The 20,441-nt window shown below is 43.6% G+C and overlaps 1 protein-coding gene across 1 annotated transcript in view; it reads right to left on the reverse strand.

The window, feature by feature from the left end:
• dor (vacuolar protein sorting-associated protein 18 dor) overlaps positions 1 to 10,854 on the reverse strand; it is a 40,953-nt gene extending 30,099 nt beyond the window's left edge. Inside the window, exons 1-7 of the mRNA XM_084604827.1 lie at positions 10,419 to 10,854; positions 10,038 to 10,108; positions 9,562 to 9,671; positions 7,155 to 7,336; positions 5,231 to 5,318; positions 4,227 to 4,306; positions 1,510 to 1,622 (exon numbers count right to left, since the gene is read on the reverse strand). Coding sequence (XP_084460953.1) covers positions 1,510 to 1,622; positions 4,227 to 4,306; positions 5,231 to 5,318; positions 7,155 to 7,336; positions 9,562 to 9,671; positions 10,038 to 10,108; positions 10,419 to 10,508 — 734 coding nt within the window. The 5' untranslated portion in view covers positions 10,509 to 10,854. The remainder of the gene's footprint in view (positions 1 to 1,509; positions 1,623 to 4,226; positions 4,307 to 5,230; positions 5,319 to 7,154; positions 7,337 to 9,561; positions 9,672 to 10,037; positions 10,109 to 10,418) is intronic.
• Between the last annotated feature and the right edge of the window lie 9,587 nt (positions 10,855 to 20,441).

The raw sequence follows: 20,441 nt of genomic DNA on the forward strand, positions 1-20,441 counted from the left end.
CAGGAACCCATGCAAGCAGCAGCACACGAGTGGTGTAGGAAATTTTCAAATCAGTCACAGAGAAAATGTTAATAACTAAGCAAACATTTAACAATCTGCAAATGGAGGCATAAAATCACATTTCAATAACATATTTGCGCAGCTCAGCTTTTGTGTATCCTGTTGTATTTTGATAAGTGTTTAGAACATGGTGCAGGTTATAAGATAACATATGTAATTTATAATAAGTACGAAAACATGGTACATTCCATGTATTAGTATGTCTTGTCTGTATGTTAGCACGACACATATTCAAAAATTCTAGGGAAGAACAAAATTTGGCAATGGATGCCTTCGAAAAATACTTGGTTTGTAGTAACCTATAATCATATAAATGATCAACGCGGCTAATGCTATGTGCTTGGAATGCATATATGGAGGTGGTCGTATAACCAACATTAGCTATTATTTAAACAATTTTCTTTCGCAATACGAGAAGCTTATTTATGTTTGCTTTAGTCATTTTTAGTCATTGTCTTAGTCATTAGTAATGGCGTGGCTTATTCCTCACCCTATAGTCCTAGCAGGTTGTATTTCGAAGTCACCAGCCCACCTCAAAGGAAAAGCCCAAATTGGCAGCTCCTGCCATGCCATAAGGTCCACTGAGGTCACACAACCTGTCAACAAACCAATACTTGGCCATGTCACCTATTAAATACTACCTGCTGGAGCCATGCCGTCCCCTTTCGTTCACAACACCATCACAAAGAAAGCTGACAACACCGGATTTTCTGCACAAAATTATGGGCGACACTTAAGCTCTGCCTTTAAATGTAGGATGCGATAGCATAGGCACTTGTGATGTGTTTAACTCTTCTTTCATCTGCGTGTAAAGAAAGCACTTGTGGTGTGTTTTTCTCTTCTTTCGTCTGCGTGTTTCGAGCTGTTTTATTATAACTATGTATCACCAACTCGCCCGCTTAGCTATTCTGTAGGCTCCCAGCCCACATATAAAGCCCTGTTACACCAAGTCATATGAATCTATGTGAGTGGCCGAGGGCTAATGTGAATGCAAGGGTCCTAGACAGCTGATTGTGATATCACCCTCCCATACGAGAGGAGAGGCCAGAGTTGGCAGCTCCTGCCAGACGTAACGTCAGTCAGCGCATGGTCATGTCAGCTGCCAGCGCCATGCTTGCATTTCCTTGCTCACAAAGCCAACACCAGATTTCCTGGTGACCGGTGCCATTATCACTATCACGTTAAATAGGGCCTTTAACACTGTTGCATTGAAAAGGAACTTTCTTAGAAAAAGAAGGCCCTCAAGCATGAAAAGGAATCGCTCACAAAGACTAAGTGTTCCAACAGTTATGCATCCGGTTCTTTACAGGCATGAGCCACTGACGGCAGTTTTCTTAGATGTCATTGTTGCTAATATCTAATCAATTGTGTCCTCTATTAGCTGCAGCCACATTGTCTCTGCGAACATCTTAAATCTGGCAGTCAGAAAGAGAGATGATGTAGCATCACCTGGGAGTTGTGAGGATGATGTAGCATCGAGGGTCAGAGCTACACGGTATGAAGCGCCGCACCTCAAGCCCCATGATGGGCCCTATAGTCGGGTCTGGACCCAGCTGATGGACCTGAAAAGTCGATTAAAACACTACCATTTTCCCACAGTCATTTAATAACCAGCTACTCAAACATGCAGATATTAATGTCACGAGGCAGAGGTGGAAATATTTGACATGAGTACAGACAACATTTATTACTAAAAGAAATAAAAAAGCATAAAAACCAAAAAAGGAAGTTACTGACACTTCAACAGCTTACCACAGTAAAATGACATTGGACAGCAGTAGCATCAAAACGAAGTTTGGCACAAAACACTTTTTTTTCAAGCGTTTCAATGAAATTATCATTGATTATATGGTTATACACCAGTAGAAACCCTTTGCAATACATTCCATAATGTGGGCACACTCACTTTTCCTGATCAGCACCACCAACACCAGCAGCTAAACTACCAAATCCCCAGCTGGCAAGAGACATCCCCCAGTGACCTTCCACTGTGACTCTTATATGCCAGCCACACACACTCCATCCAAACAAATTTCCTTATGTCGCCATTCCACCAAATTCTCTGCTGCCTGCAAACTGCATGTCACCTATTTGGGTCACTGCTTCACCGTTCTCTGCCTGGTAAACTTCTCGCTACTCGCGCTGCACGTTACATAATCCGGCTCAATTTGCTACCGCAGTTTTTATTTCTGCCAGAACATTGCTAGTTTGGATCTCTTCTTAATTCATGTGGCTTTTCTTTTTCCATCCCTTAACTCCATTTTCTCTTGTGTTACGTCATGCTTGTGATACACAATAGCTGAAATGGTGGCTTCCAGTTCATGCTGACACTGAAGGGTCTCTTTCATCACTATACAGTATATGGCACAGATTGAGACATATGAAGAGGAAGAAAGACGGTGGTGTCAAAAGAACCATGAGAAGTTGCACGCAGAGTGTGCAGAAGGAATGGAATGCGGAAAGGTTCACAACAGACTCTGTGAACACATGGCAAATCTTAAAAAGAATGGCACCCCATTCAAACTTTGATTACATTGCAAAAAAATGTAACAGGGGCGCAGGTGCACAACATGATTGTGTGAAACAATTATATTGAGAAAAAGCAAAGATGTAGTGGCATGACAACTAATAAAGGTGCATTATATTTTTACGGACGAGGAAGAAGCTGGCAGTAGCCTGGGCAGGAGCCCTCAAGCTAAGTTCTCCATGATTCATAAAAAATCATCTTGACTTCATCGGTCATCTTCTCTCGGTTTTCTTTCTCTTGTGTTCATCAGCTTGCTGCCCCGTAACAATATCAACAAAGCCAGGGCTCACTGTAAGAGCAGTGTTTTTTATTTCTCTGCAAAACTTAAAGCACCTTTCTTAAGCAATATGACAGAAATTACCACATGACAAGATAGCACTTCTGTCCATAGCAAGCATGTATTCTGTCCCTTGCTTTGAAACAGCACTGTCATGTTGTCTCGCTCAGTGTCATCCCGTAGGTTTAAAAAGAAGAAAAAAACCTTGCATATCAGTATATCCGTGTCACTTTACAAGTGTCCCCTTCTGAAGTGTGCATGAATGCCGCACCCCTACATCCTATGACTGCTTGCTGCATCCCGACCCTCCAACACCATCAAAGCCACATAACCACGTGCCCAGACCCCACATTTCCATCCATCCGTCCTCCTTCCCTTTCTATCCCACTGTCAACATGCCTGTTATACCAAAGCCTCTTTTACAATGAATGATGATAAGCGAGCGAGTGTAACTGTGTGTGATAAGCAATTACCCACAACCCCTGCTACCAACACCTCAACCTAGAGTTACTAAACTCTTCGATTGGCATCCGCATTTCTAACCACCTCAACTGTTGCCGAAATCTAGGCTTTAAAAAAAGTTTCACTGTGCAAATGTGCCCACGAGGGCACATCTGCACCTCTGACTAGCACAAGGAAGAACATCTGAACGATTTTGCTTTATTTAGTCACTTATTTATTTAGTCACAGACCGCTTAGCAACCGCTGGTACAGTGCATCACTTATGTGCTTGTTTATTCACAAGCCATTTTAGTCGCAAGCCCAGAGGGAGGAGAATCATAAAATTTGAAATATTTAGTAAAGACCACGCAACCAGATGGCAAAACAAGTTTCCATTGAATTCTCACATGTCCACACTTTGTCCTTATACTGCTTTCAGGATTAAATTATATACTTCGCTTGACTCATTTTTGTGAGAGGCCATTATGTAAGCAATTCATCTCAATCTAGCCCTTCGAACCTGTGATGCTTGATAAAGAAGCAAACAAAAATATAGCATGTCTAGTGCCACGCTGATAATTATACGAGATGCAGATAAAACCATATTAAAATTAGTTTCCTACGTCCGTTTCGCACGTCTTAGTATTATGGTTCTCCACGGCTTGCCACGAAGGTCAGAAACATAAGCTACAGCTATTTATGGTGAATTATGTCTCAGCAGTAGCCAAAACAAACACAGAATGCTTTACAGTAACATTACAGTGCCCTAGTAACTAAATACGCAATTCTGTAAATTTGAACTTAATGACCTGCGGCTGTACTTGCCGATTTACCTGTTTCTATAATAAAGAAGCAATCCTACTGGTCTATTCCATCAGCATGCACCAGTCTCAAGCTCTCCGCAATGCAATGCCTACTTACCAACTTGCAGTAGCGCTCAGGCGAGCCTTGCATGAAGAACCTGTCATCAGCTGCGGCCAGCTCTGTCTCAAAAACCATACCTGCAAAGTATGTTAGAGAATTGTGCTTTGACAACTTGTAGCTGAGAATAACAGCCATCAAAGCCCCTTGTTTCCAAGAACAGTTTAAAGAAAAGAAAAAAAAAAAAAAAAGGCAAAACAGTGCTATAACTACAAATGAGTGGTCATTGAACCGGATTCCACGGACAATTTCAGTTCCTTGGATTGCTTCTTGAGGTTATCCAAGCACTTCAAACCATACATTCCTCAAATCTGACCTTTCCTTTGCCCATTTTATCTTGGGGCTAGTTGTTTTGTAAATGCTTGTAGCAGATTGTTTAAATCTACAACCAGTCATTAATTGAATCTGGGTTTCTTTGAAGAAGATGTGTAATATGTACTGTCCGTTTTGCATACATGTTAGGTGGGAAAGGATGGATATCAAGACATTCGTGCGCGTGACACTCTACCGGTACTGGCACCAAAAGGTTATGGGAGACTGTTTGTTGTCAGCAAACAGAGCATGCATGTCTTCTCATACCATGCCATATTTGAAGCAAACGGGTTTTCGACTGTGCCAGAATAAATTTTGTTCCACGAACTCGCATTCTATAACCTTTTGCTGTTAATAAAAGTACATAGTACGGCTATCATAGCTGACCTGTGTTATTTTGAACTCACATGACTGAAACTCCAAATTTATCCTCAATCCACACACTAATTCCGTCCCTTCAAGTCCTAATCATCAAAAGTTAGTTGCACTTGTTTTTGCAAGCTTTAGCAACAAATGCAACATATATATATATTTTTTTTTCATAATCATGTACATTTGCAAACTTGCAAATGGGCACTGCAGCCCAAATTAATAAGTAAGCAAATAGGCAGACTAGTAGCTGCAATAATCAGAAACAGAAAAGCCAAATGTAAACCTGAAGAGCAACACAGATGTCTCATTCGTCCACATACCTTTGGTTGTGCCGACAAGTATGAAGCTAGTCGAATTACTTTCTGGAGGGTTGTCATAGTTCCAGCCAACTGCACTAATGACGTGGCCCTGCGCAAAAGCAAAAATAAAGCCAAAGGCCCTGAACTTAGGCTACATGGCAAAATATATGCTCCACAGCAATGAAAAGAAAGAAGAAACACTTGGGCCATGTCTGTCAACCTAGATACTATTCAAAAGAAGAATGCAAAGCAACATCTCCACTGATGACCGTAATGGAACACTTTTACAAGAAATGTAGTGTTTTAAACTGATGTGCTGGAAAATATGTCATGCTCATCCACCACCATCTGTTTGAAGCACAACAGGCTTGCGTGGCATGCTGTGGCTTGTACATGACAATAAAAGAATTTAACTACAGAGCATCCCTTACCCCGCACGTTAGATAGTAAAACAGTTTAGAATGAAGCACAGTGGCTTCTCCTTGAGGCAGCGTATGTATGCCCTCTCCAAAAACTTTACAAGAGGCTTTGAGAACAATTATACCAAGTTGCTTTTCTTAGTAAAAAAAATTTTTCTTGCACTGTTCCTGATGTTCTGCGTTTTGCGATGTTCCCAAAATATGCATTGTTACTGAGCAAATTGGACTTCAGATTTAAATATTGATTTTCCAACTGCTTGTTTCAGACTTCTAATATCAAGACAATGACAGACTCCGAGATCATTGAGGGAAAGTAAAATGTAGTGTAGGCCGGCCTCAGAGAGCGATGAAAAACATTGTATTGCATTGTCACAGTCTGCTTTGCGAAACACTGCTTTCAGTGTGAAAATAATCCTTTTGTTCTCAAAATTCAATTCAATTCATTTATTTTCCAGAGCAGTTACAAAGCAACTCTGAATGTGGCAATCAACTTCAATTTCTCACCAGTGTCTCTTTAACTTGCCGAATAGTTCATGCTACACAGAGTGAATGCTTTCCATTTGTCAGCCATTACATAAAATTTTGATGGAACAACGCAAGGGACGGGACCCAAGGAAATGAAGAAGGACACACAATACTTAAAATGGTGATGGAACAATGCAAGGGACGGGACCCAAGGAAATGAAGGACACACATGAACACTGACTGGGAACTGAATTCTTATTTCGATAATAGGGAATATACAGCGAAAGGATTATATAGCGCAAAAAATAAAAATTCAGTTCATAGTAAGCCCCCATGAGTGTCCTTCTTTGTTTTCTTTTGTCCCATCCCTTGCGCTGTTCCATCACCATGCAGACCAAACTAGCCCACCAACTCGCTCGTCTAAGTGAAAAAAATCTTGCATAACAACATAAACTTCCTGCTTTCAAATGACTAAGATGTTAAGTACTTGTCTGAACACTCCAAAAGCAAAATCACTCACCATAAAATTATTAACAGCCGACAGTAACTCGGAATAATAAGACAATGTCAGTGATTTGCTTGGTCAACAAAGAAGTAACAAATTCAGCTTTTCACTCACTGCAAACTATGTGACAATTTTCATGTTTTTTTAAGCTGTGTGGATAACTCGTTAGCTTTGTAAATGTTTTAGTGCGGTACACTCCAAGGCATTATTTATTTGATGGCTTGTACAAACAAATTAATGGTTTCCTCATCAATGCAAACTACAGGCATCAGCTTCAGGATTCTTGCTTACATGACACCTTAGTTGGTGCTTTACTTTTTGTGTATTGCACTCTTTCTTAGTCACTGCACTAGCTAATTATCTGTAGTACAATGGTCTTCTTATTTCGTGCTTTCGTAGGGCAGCGTGAGTGGTAAAAGCCTAGTCAGACAAAGAAAATCTTCCTTTCTCAATACCTAATATCAAATATTCAACTGCATCACTAAGAACACCTGAATTAAACTAAACACTCCAAACCAAACATTACAATGAGACGATAAAATAAAGATACGCATACCTTGAATTTTGCAAGCGACTGTGCTTTTGGGGCAGTCTGGTGGAGGTAGCAGTTGTCAAAGAAGGTCTCGCCATCAGAGTGAACCACGCTCACCAGAAGGTGGCGGCCCAGTGGGTCAATGAACATCTGGTAGATCTTGGCTGCATGACCCTTGTCACCGAGGGACCTGATCAGATCGACCTCTGAGATGAAAATAACAAATACAAACAAATGTAAAGCATCTAAGGGCCACAAGGAAAAAAGGAGGCTAAAGAAGGGAACATCAAACTTTATATTAGTGCAACAGTGCAAAGCAGTTTTCTGAAAGAATACACAATGCTGCTAAGCTAGGCAAAATAAAAAAAAGCAATCACAACAACATATGTTAGAATTCAGAAAAAATGCAGTATGCACACACACTTGCGATACTATTGAAGCTGTATCCACTAATACCAGTACACAATGGTTCGTCAAGAAGCTCATTTAGCCAGAGTGATAGTGGCGCTTTCCCTAGACATGCTGCACTTTCTCTCTCAAAGTTTCCTATTCCTTGCGGCTCGAATTTCAGCTGCCCTCGACCATCGCATAGAAAATGTCAGAAATTGGTTACAAGACAAAGGATGAAGAAAACCCCACAAAAAGTGATGAAATGTCTGCATTATTGCAGTTCTAGGCCCTGTTACCAATGCTGTACTATATTCTGTTTCATACTTTTCTACTGTAGCTCTTGAACAGCTTCTGAGAGTATAAAAACACAGTGTTCTGGCAAAAGCATAAAGCTGTTACATATATCCATCAGGTTTAAGCTTTTCAAATATATATAGAAGCCACAAAGTCATATTTATGCACAAGGTAACACAATGCCTCAGATAAAACTACCAAGAGCATTGGATACTTTATATATACAATATGTTGCCTGAGGAAAGTAGAACCTCCCTGATGCCGCTTACCCAAAGTGAAGATAAGATGGTAGCTAACCAAGCAGACGTAAGCATCAAGTGCAGCATTACACATTATTAAAAAGTCACCTCCCTTGCACACAAGGGGAAAGGAAGAAATCAAGCTGACCTGGCAGCAAGCACGTAATTTCGACTACTTAGAGAGGCAAAAAATTTCCTATACTTTCCAGCAGCACATTCTAATGAGAAATGAGCATAAGTTTCAAAGCAGAAAGCATGAGCACAATGGTTTATGGCACACAGGATTTCCACCTTTGCCACTGACCATTGGTTAACCTGCATTTGCATTAGATTCCCTGCCCATGGTCATGTCTTCTTAATCTCTACTAGGACATCATTAACTCCCATTTGTTCACTGATCCACTCTGCCCACTTCCCATCTTTTAACATCACACCTATCATTTTCCTTTTCATAGCTTGCTATGTTGCCCTTCGTTTAGGTTAAATGCCTTTCCTTAGCCTCCTTGTTTCTGCACCATGGGAGAGCAGCAGTGAGATATGGCTGTTATATACTTTCACCCTGAGGGGAACTGTTCTTAATTACCCGAGAGTGCTTGCCAAATGCACTCCATTTCAATCTTATTCATCGAACTCTCTTGGGTCGGATCTGTAGTCATTGCTTGCCCTAAGTAAATGCATTCCCTTAACCCTTTCAACACTTTACTTTATCATAAACTAATATTGCCTTTCAAGGCTCTAACGCCTTGGTTTTGCCAAATTAAATATTAAAGCCATTGTTCTACTTTCCATGTCTAGATCACCAATCATGCCTTGTAATTTGTACCCTAAATTACTTAGAAAGGGGATGTCATTAGCAAATCTGAGATTATTAAGGTGTTCTCCATTAACTTTTATACCCAATTCCTCTCTATCCAGGGCCCGATTCCGAGTTAGTGTCGTTATCAAAGTGTCACTATCTCACATGACCTCAAGTCATCTGATTGGTCGAAACGCCGGAACCAGGTGCTGCCACTACGGAACCGGAAGAGGTGGCAACATCATGTTCCGGCATTTCCACCAATCGGGTGACTTGAGGTCAGGGAGATAGCGACACTTACAATAACAACGCAAACTCTGAATACGGGCCCAGGTCTCTGAATACCTCCTGTAAACATGCAGTCAACAGTACAAGGCACTTTGTGTCATCTTGCCTGATATGCACTCTGATCTCCCAGTGAAGCACTAGAGTAGCTGTTACTAGTCCTTTCAAAGCTACTAGTACTTTACACAAGAAACTTGCACCCTTGCTGGTCTTTAATGTTCCTGAAAGACACTGGCATCCTCGCTCATCCTAAAAGGCAACAAGGCAACTTTTCAACTTTGACATCCAGAACAATCAGGCAGTGCAAATACTGGCAACAAGTTACACTCTGAACTATGGATAAATGACAGACCCCAGCGGTCTGCAACAAAGATTTAATGAAAAAATACATCACGCCACAAGTGAGGGATGAAAGGGTGCCACTTGCCATGAGGATTGTCTGGATTTGTGATGGTGATGCGAAGCAAGCACTTGTTGGACATCGCAAGGACTAAGACCTGGTTGCTGATGACCAAGTGAGTGATTGGGTGCTGAGGACTGTTCAACAAACAATGAAAACCTCTCTCAGAGCACACTCATTACTGCTCAAACAACAAACAAACAAAAGGCAAACTATTTACAAAAGCACTAAATATGACAGGTGAAGTCATCGCAGTGCTTCTTGGCCTGTTATTCTGCTTAGACGCTGTCATAGCATATTTATTTCGAGAAACTCTCTGAGGAGACACCGAAACTGTTAACCTGATTGATGAAAATAAACTCAAGTAATAATGTCACATAAAGCACCCGTTTGCTTTTGGAGACATACGAATTAATCCCTTCTTGTATGTTTTTATGCTGATGGCGGAGTGCCTATGGTCATTAAAAGAAATAATACTGCAAGCTCCTTGCCCAAAAACTCACGTGAATGTTATTCTCGTCTTCTTGAATATTGGCACTTCCATTTCAAGAGAGGCATTGATGTAGCCCGTCGTCTGAAAGAAAGGAAAGCCCCGAATAGACCTTATGTCACCCCCCCACGAATGGGTAAAAGATCGGCCAGATGGAAGCATAGCAGGCTGAAAATGTTTTCTGTGGTGCGTCTCGCAAGCTGTCCTATTTGACACACCCTATCGTCTGCGAAATCTATACGCAGCATTACAATCGGGGCACCAAACACAGCCTCGTTTGACTAAGATACTGTTTGTCAGACTAGACAAGACGCGTGTCATGCGGGAGTTACTTAACCGTAAACCGAAGCCTGCGTTATCTAGCGTTGTGTTCCCGTAAGTAGCGAATGCTCACCAACTCAGGGAAGGCGCTTCGCCCAGCCGAGCCCAGGTAGCCAGCCGACTGCGACGTTACCTCTTCGTACTGATCAAACAATGAAGCCATCTTTTGTACCCTTTAGTAGCGTAAGCACGCAACGAGTACTTTAGCTGAAAGAGTGAAAACGTCGAAACCAAGCGCCAGTTGAATGAAACTTGCGACTCATACGGGGGGCGTTGTAGCACCCGTCGGGGTTCGCATTTCGCAAAATAGTTTCGTTCGAGCGCGGCGTCGCGCTCTTTCTCCACTCGCAATAAATGGTACCGTTGCTTCTAAGCGCTCGGCCAGCTCGGCAAAATCAGCACGCCGCTTTTTCTTTAATTAAGGAGGGAACAAAAGCTGAAACAAGATTGCAAACAAACGATTTCATGTAAACCATGGAGGCGGCCATGATAGATGTCATTGTTTCCAACCGCCGTGCAGAACTCAAGGCTCAAGCAGCTCAAGGCCCATCGCAGAACCGAAGTCCGCTGCGAGGCGAAGCGGGCCGAACGTAGCCACAGGCATTTAATTAGTAACCACCTCTGCGTTCTCCCGTAATTTGTTAGCAGCGTTCTATGGTCTGTGGTTGGAAAACACGGACGGTCCTTAGTTTAGCTTTAACCGACGCCTATGTATTCCGTGCAGTTCTGCTTTCGTTTTCGGCCTTGTGCCAGTTCGTTAATTAGCACACCAATTGATATGCACTAATTACCCCTAAGGAAGGCTGCAATCATCGTCACCATCTGTACCACTTCGGTAACTTTGTAGCTTTGGAGAGTGCCCGCTTACATACACTGAACTGCTTGAACACTACAGGCTGTCTCGCTGTACACACCACCCCCTCTCACCATGTCTGCCCAAGGGGCAGCAATTTCCACCGCCTACGAACTAATACCTTTCATTCACCATCTCTCCTCACCCTCTGGTACCCTTCCCACTATACCCCTGACTGATCTCATTGCGGGGAGCGCAACTTTCCACCACATGGTATGGACGTACGCTACTCCTCTGTTTACCACGCCATCACCCCATGCATAGCAGCTTCGGAGGCCGCCCTGCAGGACCCGTGCTCGGAGCACCTGCGATGGCTGACTGACCTCGCAGTTACTGCATCTAGTAACGTTGGTTACTGCAGCCTCGGCCAATGGGACCCCCACCCCCAAGACAGAATAAAAAAAAAAAAAAAAAAGATGTCAATTTTGTCCTCCTGTAACTTTGGAAGCTTCCAGAGCACCTGATACCACGCAGCAATGACGCGGGATCTAATCCTGGCCGCGGTGGCCGCTTTCCAGATGAGGCGAAAAGCAAGACGCCCTTGTACTATGTAATGTCAGAGCACGATAAAGGGCCCCAGGTGGTTGAAATTTCCCGCGGCGTCCGCCCGTTCGTGCTCATACTCGCGCTGTCCGTCCGTCCGAACCTTGGAACGGTGCCAGCTGTGTAAAGCCCCTTCCCTCGCACATCGACGCACTCCTCCTCTCCCCCTAGCAACCACCTGCGCCGGTGGGGGGGGGGGGGAGGGGGGGGGGGGCGCAGCTGCGCATAGTTTTATACATCAGGTGCAACGTTGTTGTTGTTGTGACTGTAAAGAAGGAAAAGAAAATGCAGGGGCCTGCTACTGACTCTGTAGCTGAGCCACCTCCGCTGCCTCGTGCGGACAGAAGAGATTTATTTATAGGAAAAAAAATAGAGAAGAAAAAAAAAGAAGAGGGAAGAGAAAGACACGCGCCGCAACAACAGCCGTCGTCCACCACCGAAGCAGTGGCGGGTGCAATGATGGCCTACAACAGATAAAAATCAGTGGCAGGCTAGCCCCCGCCGCAAGCGGCGTTGACATACCTGTCCCAGCCCCATCAGGGCCAGGATTAGCCACCTTTCACCACATCCCACTCCTCCCAGGTGCAACGCAGCGAAAGCTATTCAAGTAGTCCGCAACGAAAAAAAGGGAGGCGTATCACTACGCGCTCGTTTTGTGGCCGAGTGGTTTCTACGGAAACTGGCTCTACTCCGAGCTTACACGTTTGCAATAGCTTGCTTCGCGTGCCTGGAAATCTTCGCAGTGCGGATCTTATAAAAAAAAAAAAAATCCGCTCCGAAGAGGCAGTCGAGGTCGCTGCGTTATAGCTGCGTTGCGCAACGCGGAGGGCACAGCTGGCAGTGTTGGGGGACAACGAAAATGCGACACGAAAGAAAACGACAAACAAAACATACAAATTCACCGAATCCGATCCTTTCTCCCTAAAAAAAAAGGTGCCTTTTATGAAGTTGATGGCAAATGTGAGATGAATTAAGCTTGCAGGCAAAGCAAACTATTATTTTCTATCGTCAAGAGCATGACACTATTTTTCATGGCGGATGCGGGGAGCGCTAACAAGATCTCTAGCTTTGACAGTGTTGCACTTGATGTATGAAACACGTGTTGGTGGGCGGGGAGCGCGCGCGCGTCGGCGGCGGCAGCTCCTTCGACAGATTTCGGGGTGCAGTTGGGTGATGTTTGGCGTTTCTTCGAACACCGCACCCCATAGCATACAGAAGCAGACGCAGTACAGCAGGAATCAATGGCGTTTCAAATTGGTTTACAGGAATTCTCTGCGGACACCTTAACCGGAACCCCCTGATGGAGCTGGATGGATGGATGGATGGAAGGATGGAATATAGGAGCGTCCCCTTTGAAACGGGGTGGTAGCAGAAGCTATCATGCTCATTTTTCTCCATATATCTTAATTATTGATTTAGAATGGTTAACTAAACCATCATTCTATTTATTAAATTTTGGTCCTACATTACTACATTACGTCACTTCTCTGCTTTTAAGCCACCAATCTTCCAGCCGTTTTTTGCTAGTTTCCACCGCCGGTTTATTCACCCGGCCACTGTTATCTCTAAACCCCAGAGCTTCAGGAACAGTGATTGCGCCTGCATCAACTTCAGGATGGATACCATTGCATTCGAGTATAATATGGTCAATTGTTTCACTGGAGTTTCCACATACAGCACATGCGTCATCTCCATTGTTAAACTTCTTTTTGTACCTGTGTGTTCTAAGGCACCCTGATCTAGCTTCAAAAAGTAGGGCACTGCCTCTTGAGTTATCAAAGAAATCTTCCTTCCTGATCTGCATTTTCCACTTTCGGTATAATTCCACACTCTGCTTTTTTTTTTTTTTCATCGAATTTATCCAATTTTTACCCTCTGTGTTTTTCACCTGTTGCTTAATGCTCTTTATTTCTCCGTCCTTGTTACTAGCATACCTACTAGTTAGTTTCCTAGTTCTTTTCCTCCATTGTGAGTCAACGCTTTTTAGGTACAGGTATTTAAATACTTTAGCTGCCCATCTGTTACTGTCCAATTTCCTCAGGCGTTCCTCATATAATATTTTACTCTGAGCTTCCCGTACTTCGAAAGATGCCCAGCCCATATCTCCCTGTACCGCCTCATTTGTAGTTTTCCCGTGGGCACCTAGTGCTAATCGTCCAACGGATCTCTGATTTGTTTCTAATGTCGACTGTACCTCTGATTTTAGGCACAAAACCGCATTTCCGAAAGTAAGTCCGGGCACCATAATTCCTTTCCAAATACCCCTCAATGCCTCATACCTATTGTATCCCCACAATGCCTTATGCTTCATTATCGCGGCATTCATTCGCCCTTTGGCCTTAAGTGATTGCTCATGCTTACCAATGTATGCCAATCCTTCGTTTACCCACACCCCCAAATATTTATATTCTGCTACTCTAGGTATTTCAAGGCCTTGAATTTTAAGACCCTGATCAGTTGAGCCGTTGAAAATCATCAGACCCGACTTAACTGCGCTGAAACTGAAGCCTAGAGCGTCCCCTTCGTCTCCGCAATACTTAACTAGAGTTTGCAATTCTTCCAGACTCTCAGCTAGCAGCACAATATCGTCTGCATACATCAAACCGGGGAGGCGCTGCTCCACCGCCTCTCCACCTAACCTGTATGAAAGGTTAAAACCTAGGTTACTGTCTTGTATCCTCCGTTCCAGGTTTATCATATAAAACATGCACAGCACCGGTGATAGAGGACAGCCTTGTCTTAGTCCTTTGCATACTTTGACATCCTCCGTACTTCTTATTCCTTCCCACGTAATTTCTACTTTGTTATTTCGGTATATTTCCTGTAGGAACTCTATTATCTCATAACCGCTACCTTCTTCTTTTAATATGTTTCACAGGAGTTCCCTGCTTACGTTGTCGTACGCCCCGTTTATGTCCAGGAAGGCCAAATACAAAGGTCTATTTTCCACTCTAGATATTTCGATGCATTGGGTAAGCACGAACAGGCAATCATCTAAGCGCTTACCATTTCTAAAGCCGTTCTGAAGTTCTCCGAGTATCTTGTTACTTTCAACCCATGCTTGCACCTTTAATATCACCGCCTGCATGGCTAACCTGTACATTACAGATGTTATGGTAATCGGCCTGTAGGATTTTATGTGCATCCTTTCTCCTTTCCCTTTATAAATCAAATTCATTTTACTTTGCCGCCAGCTGTCCGGAATTTGCTTATTCGCTATGACTGTTTCCAAAGCTTTTAACAACGTTTCCTTACTTTTTGGACCGAGTTCATTAATCAGCTTGATCGGAATTCCATCTATTCCTGTAGATAAATTTTTAGGAATATTTTTTTCTGCCTTTTTCCAGTTTAGATTGGTCAGTTCTAAGGTGCTTTGTATTCTGCTGCCTTGTGTTGCTTCCTGATTTGCGGAGATTACCCTATCGTCGTTCTTAAATGACTCGGCTATAACTGATGTAATGTAGTTCACTGCGTTGTCCCCCTTTAAACAATTTCCCTCGTTATCTTGAATCCGATCTTGCTTTCTTTGATTCTTCTTCCCTAGCCAGCTTATATGGTTCCAGAATTTTTTCTTGCTCCGCCTCTAGAGGCATCGTGTATATCAGCCATCCAGCGATCGGTGGACTGTCTTATTTTACTTTGGACGAGGGCCTGCACTTGAAGTTTCTTTTGTCGATATGATTCCCATTTTTGGTCGATTTCCTCCTGAGAAGCCTGTGCTTTCTTTGCCATTCGGTGTTCCCTTGAAGCAGCCCGTCGTTGTTCAATAGCTTCCCTGATTTCCTTATTCCACCAGCTCCGTGGCTTCCTCTTTCCATTCCAGAGGTTTGCTACTTTAACCTCCTGAATTTTACTCCTTATGAGTAGTTCTACCTGTTCATAATTCCAGTCTTCCATGGGGCTTTTCTCTATTGCTTCCTCTATGTCTGCTGCTATCTGCGCTATTTGATCGTCGTTTAATTTTGCGTTTACGTTTTGTCTAAGTTCCATTTCTCTTTTCATCAAGGGCCCCATCAGCAGACAAATACGTTTATGATAACTTCCCAGACTACACTCCCCTTCTTCGTCTATTTCCATTTTTGTGACCTTGCTATAAATTTCCTGCGACATTAGGCAATAGTCAATGGTCGTCTGCCTGTTGCGGAATTCCCACGTGATTTGGCCTTCACATTTTGTTTCTCTATTTACTATAACTAGATCGTGTCGCTCGCAGAAATCTAGCATTAGCTTCCCGTTACAATCCGTGTATCCATCCAGATCGTCGATGTGGCCGTTCATGTCCCCCAGCAGAATAATATTGGCCCCGTTTCCAAACTGGCTTATATCGTCACTGAGACATTCAACAAGATCCCTGTTTTCTTGCCTGCATTGATGTCCTGTTCCTAAATAAACTACCCCTAGCCATGTCCTTATGCCGGCAATGGTTCCTGAAACCCAGATATGTTCTTTACAAGATGATTTAATTATTTGCCAATTTGTTCCCTGGTGTATCAACATACCTACGCCTCCACCCTTTCTTTCCGTTCTCGTTCTGTTGCACCCTTCCCAGACGTAGCCTTCTATAAACGGCGGATCTTCTAGATCCCTGAGATGAGTCTCGCAAAGAGCGTACACACCTATTTTGTCATCCTTCAACTGCTGTTCTATCTCTAGCCATTTCGCTTTTTTTCTACCTCCTTGCATGTTTATGTAGCTGATCCTAACGTTAAATTTCTTTTTTGTACTTTTCTTTCTCGACCTACTCTTTGCCATTTTTGGGCGCTCAGCCTCCATTATTACACTTTCTTCTGCTTCACTTCTAACTACCTCTGTGCACGGAGTCCTCGCGGACCCCCTAAAAAAGCTACAGCCCTGCCTGCCAAGCGCCAGCCGATCTCTGCTCCGACCCTTCTGTTAAAATGAATGCCATCTCGCTGAAAAGCCCTACCAAAACCTGCTTTATGTACCTCCCTGTTTACCTCAACCTCTTCGAAACGCTTCTCCAGGCTTAACTTTCTTATGTCCTGATTAACTGTCACCACGTCCTTTTCCATCTTTCCGTTCAATCCTAGCACCTCTGGTACTGTGCATACAACTATCTGCGTCTGCTGTGCCATCTCCCTGATCTCGTCAACTCCCTTAGCTAAACTTTCCACCACTCCTGCAGCGTCACCATTTAGGACATCGTTTAGACCCGCGGCTACTATTACCATACTGCGCTCTGCGGAATCCTTCAACAGTCTATTTTTACTCTCTTTTAGTACATCCCTCATTGTTCTCCCTGGGAAGGCTCCAACCAACACTCTCTTATCACCCCTTACAGGTTCCAAGATATTTCGCTTGCACCTGTTCATGTTAGAATCTCCGGCGATAAGCACCTGGGCCTTCTCTCTCCCTCTCGCAACTGTTGGCTCCTGCTTTCGGTTATCTGTGTGCTTATCTCTGGGATTTTCATTCTTCCTTACTTCTTCCTTTTTTTCCGGCGTCTTAGCTGCTTCTAAATAATTCTGACGGTTCGGATCCGCCTGACCTACTTTGCTTATGCCTTCCATGCCAGTGCTGGCCCCAGCCACGTGGCCCGCATTGGAATGTTCGTCCTTGTTGGTTCCAAGGACAAAGTCGGCCCCTTTCTTTTCAATCTGAGTAAGCTGTCCAAGCAGTTTCTGATTTTCCGTCCTTAGCAAACGTACTTCATGTTCTAAATCCTCCACACGAGACACTAAACTGCCCCTTTCTTGATCAAATCTATCTAGACGTGCATTCAGTACGCAACATCGACACAAAAAGTCGCTGCCTTCCGCTTCACCTATAGAATAAAACGCGTTTCTTTGAGATTAACCTGCGCCTCGATCACACTGAGTGCACTTTACCTTCTTTTGATTGCACATCTTAAGCGCTCATCGACTGAACTATAACTGTTACGAATTCTTAGAATATACAAATTGCCAAAAGAAGACACACGAAACGACTAGCAAACACGCGTTAAAAACCAAATCTGCGAATGCCAATAGCCTAGAAAGAAAAATATCTATCTAAACAAGATAGCTAAACAATGAACGCCAAGAAAACCTAGCTGCCGGCACGAAAAACCAGGCCGCTAGGACCAAGAGCTAAAATCTATTCTTTAGGCTGCACCTAACCTAACTAGCTGAAAAAGAAATAAGGTAATAAAAGAAAGAACTCATCTATTTGACGCTTCGGAAGCTCCCGCTGTCGCCAGTCCGTCCGTTTCCGGTAGCCACGTGCAATCGGAGGAGCGATGGAACACGCGTCCGCACCACACGGCTGTCAACTGTCAACTCTGGGACAGGTAGGTCACCGCCGCTTGCGGCGAGGGCTAGCCTGCCACAGAATTTTTATCTGTTGTAGGCCGTCATCGCACCCGCCACCGTTTCGGTGGTGACGACGGCTGTTGTTGCGGCGCGCGTCTTCCTCTCCCTCTTCCTTTCCTTTCTTCTCTATTTTCTCTTCTGTCTGCACGAGGCAGCGGAGGTGGCTCAGCTACAGAGCCAGTAGCAGGCCCGTGCATTTTCTTTTTCTTCTTCCTACAGCCACAAGAACAGGCTGTTGTTCAGAGGTGCCGCCGTTGCCGCGTTCGCCGAAGATGTTGCTTCCGCAATTCTACTCGGTATAGTCATTGGTCAAACAAAAGCCAATTGTTTGTTCCTGTTAATAGCGCATAAGACGTTTCTGCACATGGGTTACAACACATCCAATTCTCCCTTCTTTTGGTCTGGGACATGGCTTTCACGCGTGAAGCGGCGCGGTGGAACCATGGTTAAGATGTCTGAAATAGCCCGGTACAGGCCTCAAAATTTCATGATCACGCGGGGAGCGGGAAGTAACGCAGGTGTACTGTTTGTGACGTCGCAAACTCAGTGTTGCCCGCAGAAATCGTTTTAAAAGAAGCCACGAAACTTGCACGTTTTAAAATCATGTTGCGCGCGAACAAATTATCGCGCAGCGCCCAAATTTGATTGAATGCGTCAAGGCGGAGAGGACAGCCTATAGTAAAATTTTATCAGAATATTCGAATGTCGGAAAACCTCCGGAGTTTCCCTTTAAGACTAAGCCTACGTCTCTTTTGTGCTGCAATGTTTTTATCATTTCTCCCCAATTTCGGGCCAATTTGTCACGATCTGTTTGGCTGACGACATGCTGCTCCATAGGATGCATATCGGGTACGAGTTCACTATTTTTTCAATGTCCCTTTCAAGCCTGGGTACCAGAGGAGTGAGTGAGCTTTTTCATTGCTTTGGTTCAATGATGTGTCTCGTGTAACATATCTACACAGCTCCACGCGGCGGTCGGAATGACAGCTCGATGGCTCCAGTTATTAAGTCCATATGGCTGAACGGCCTTCTTGATATGGTAATTTTCAAGGCTAGCCATTGAGAGTGCGTCCGATAATTCAATTGTGACAACACATTGTCGCGGACAGTTAGCCTGGCGAGAACCATATATAGGACACACATGCTGGATGACACCGCTTGCAAGAAACACGCGTACACACGCGCATCATTTTCGCTTGCTGTGGTCATGGAGTTGCTGGAGTGGCGCGCCCTTTTGTCATCGACCGAATCCAAAAGTAGTAGTCCGGGAGGAAGGCAGAAAGTAAGAAAAATAAGGTGAAGCAATGACAGCGTTACAAGATTGTTATTTGCCTGCTCCATGCCTACCGGAAGCTACTGAATTAGCGGGGTAAGCTAGCTTTTATTTTATTTATTTTTATTTTATGTATTTCATACTACAGATCATCGTACAGATTCAAGCAGAAGAAATACATAAGTAGGTATTACAGATACAGAAGCACAAAGTAAAACGAAACACAAAATAAAAAAAAAATGAAACATGCATCACCACTATGCGCTGTCAATCATTGTGCCGGGAATTCCACTCTGCTATGGTACGTGGGAAAAAGCAAAATTTAAATGTGTCAGTAGGAGCAAAGTATGGAGTCAGGGCACTGGGATGATGATGATGACGTGTAGGGCGTAGTTAAAAAGGATACGTAGGGTGCAGAAACTTGTTATTTATGAGCACGAAAGGAATTCTCGACGTATATTTTTTCTTCGTGTCTCAAGCAATTCGATATTGTTAATATTCATTAGCGCAGATGGAGAATCAAACGGCGAAAACTTGGAATAAATAAATCTTACAGCTTTTCTTTGAATTCGTTCAAGCTTTTTAAACATTGGTTTTAGTATATAGGATCCTAAACCACGCATGCACACTCGAGCTTAGGCGTGATTAGTTAATTATAAGCGAGTAATTTAACTTCAGCGGGGGCTTTCGAAAGTTTGTTTCGCAGAGAACATAGCTTGCGAATGCGGACGAGCAGATATTTCCAACATGTGAATTCCAGGACAGGTTGTTAGTTAATGTTACACCTAGGTATTTAAAACTGGATACTTCATATATAATGGTGATTGCCCAAGGCGATACCCGTGCTCGAATATATTTTCTTTTACGTGTCATGTACGCGAAGGAAATTTATATTTTCTTTATTTATGCAAATATGCCATTCGACGCGTGATCAAGGATGACACCGCGTACGCTTCCTGATAAAGGAACGAAAATCCTGTTAATTATACTGTTAATAGATCCGTTGTCATTTTTGCGAGCGCCCTTCCATAGAAAGATTAAGGCGTTACAGACTCGCCGCCATTTCCTCTTTTTCGAGCGCGCATGCTTTGAGGCGTAACACTGGTCGGCACCCAT

This window comes from Amblyomma maculatum, chromosome 5 (genome assembly GCF_055883805.1).
Source record: "Amblyomma maculatum isolate TAMU_Amacu chromosome 5, ASM5588380v1, whole genome shotgun sequence".
NCBI lineage: Eukaryota > Metazoa > Arthropoda > Arachnida > Ixodida > Ixodidae > Amblyomma > Amblyomma maculatum.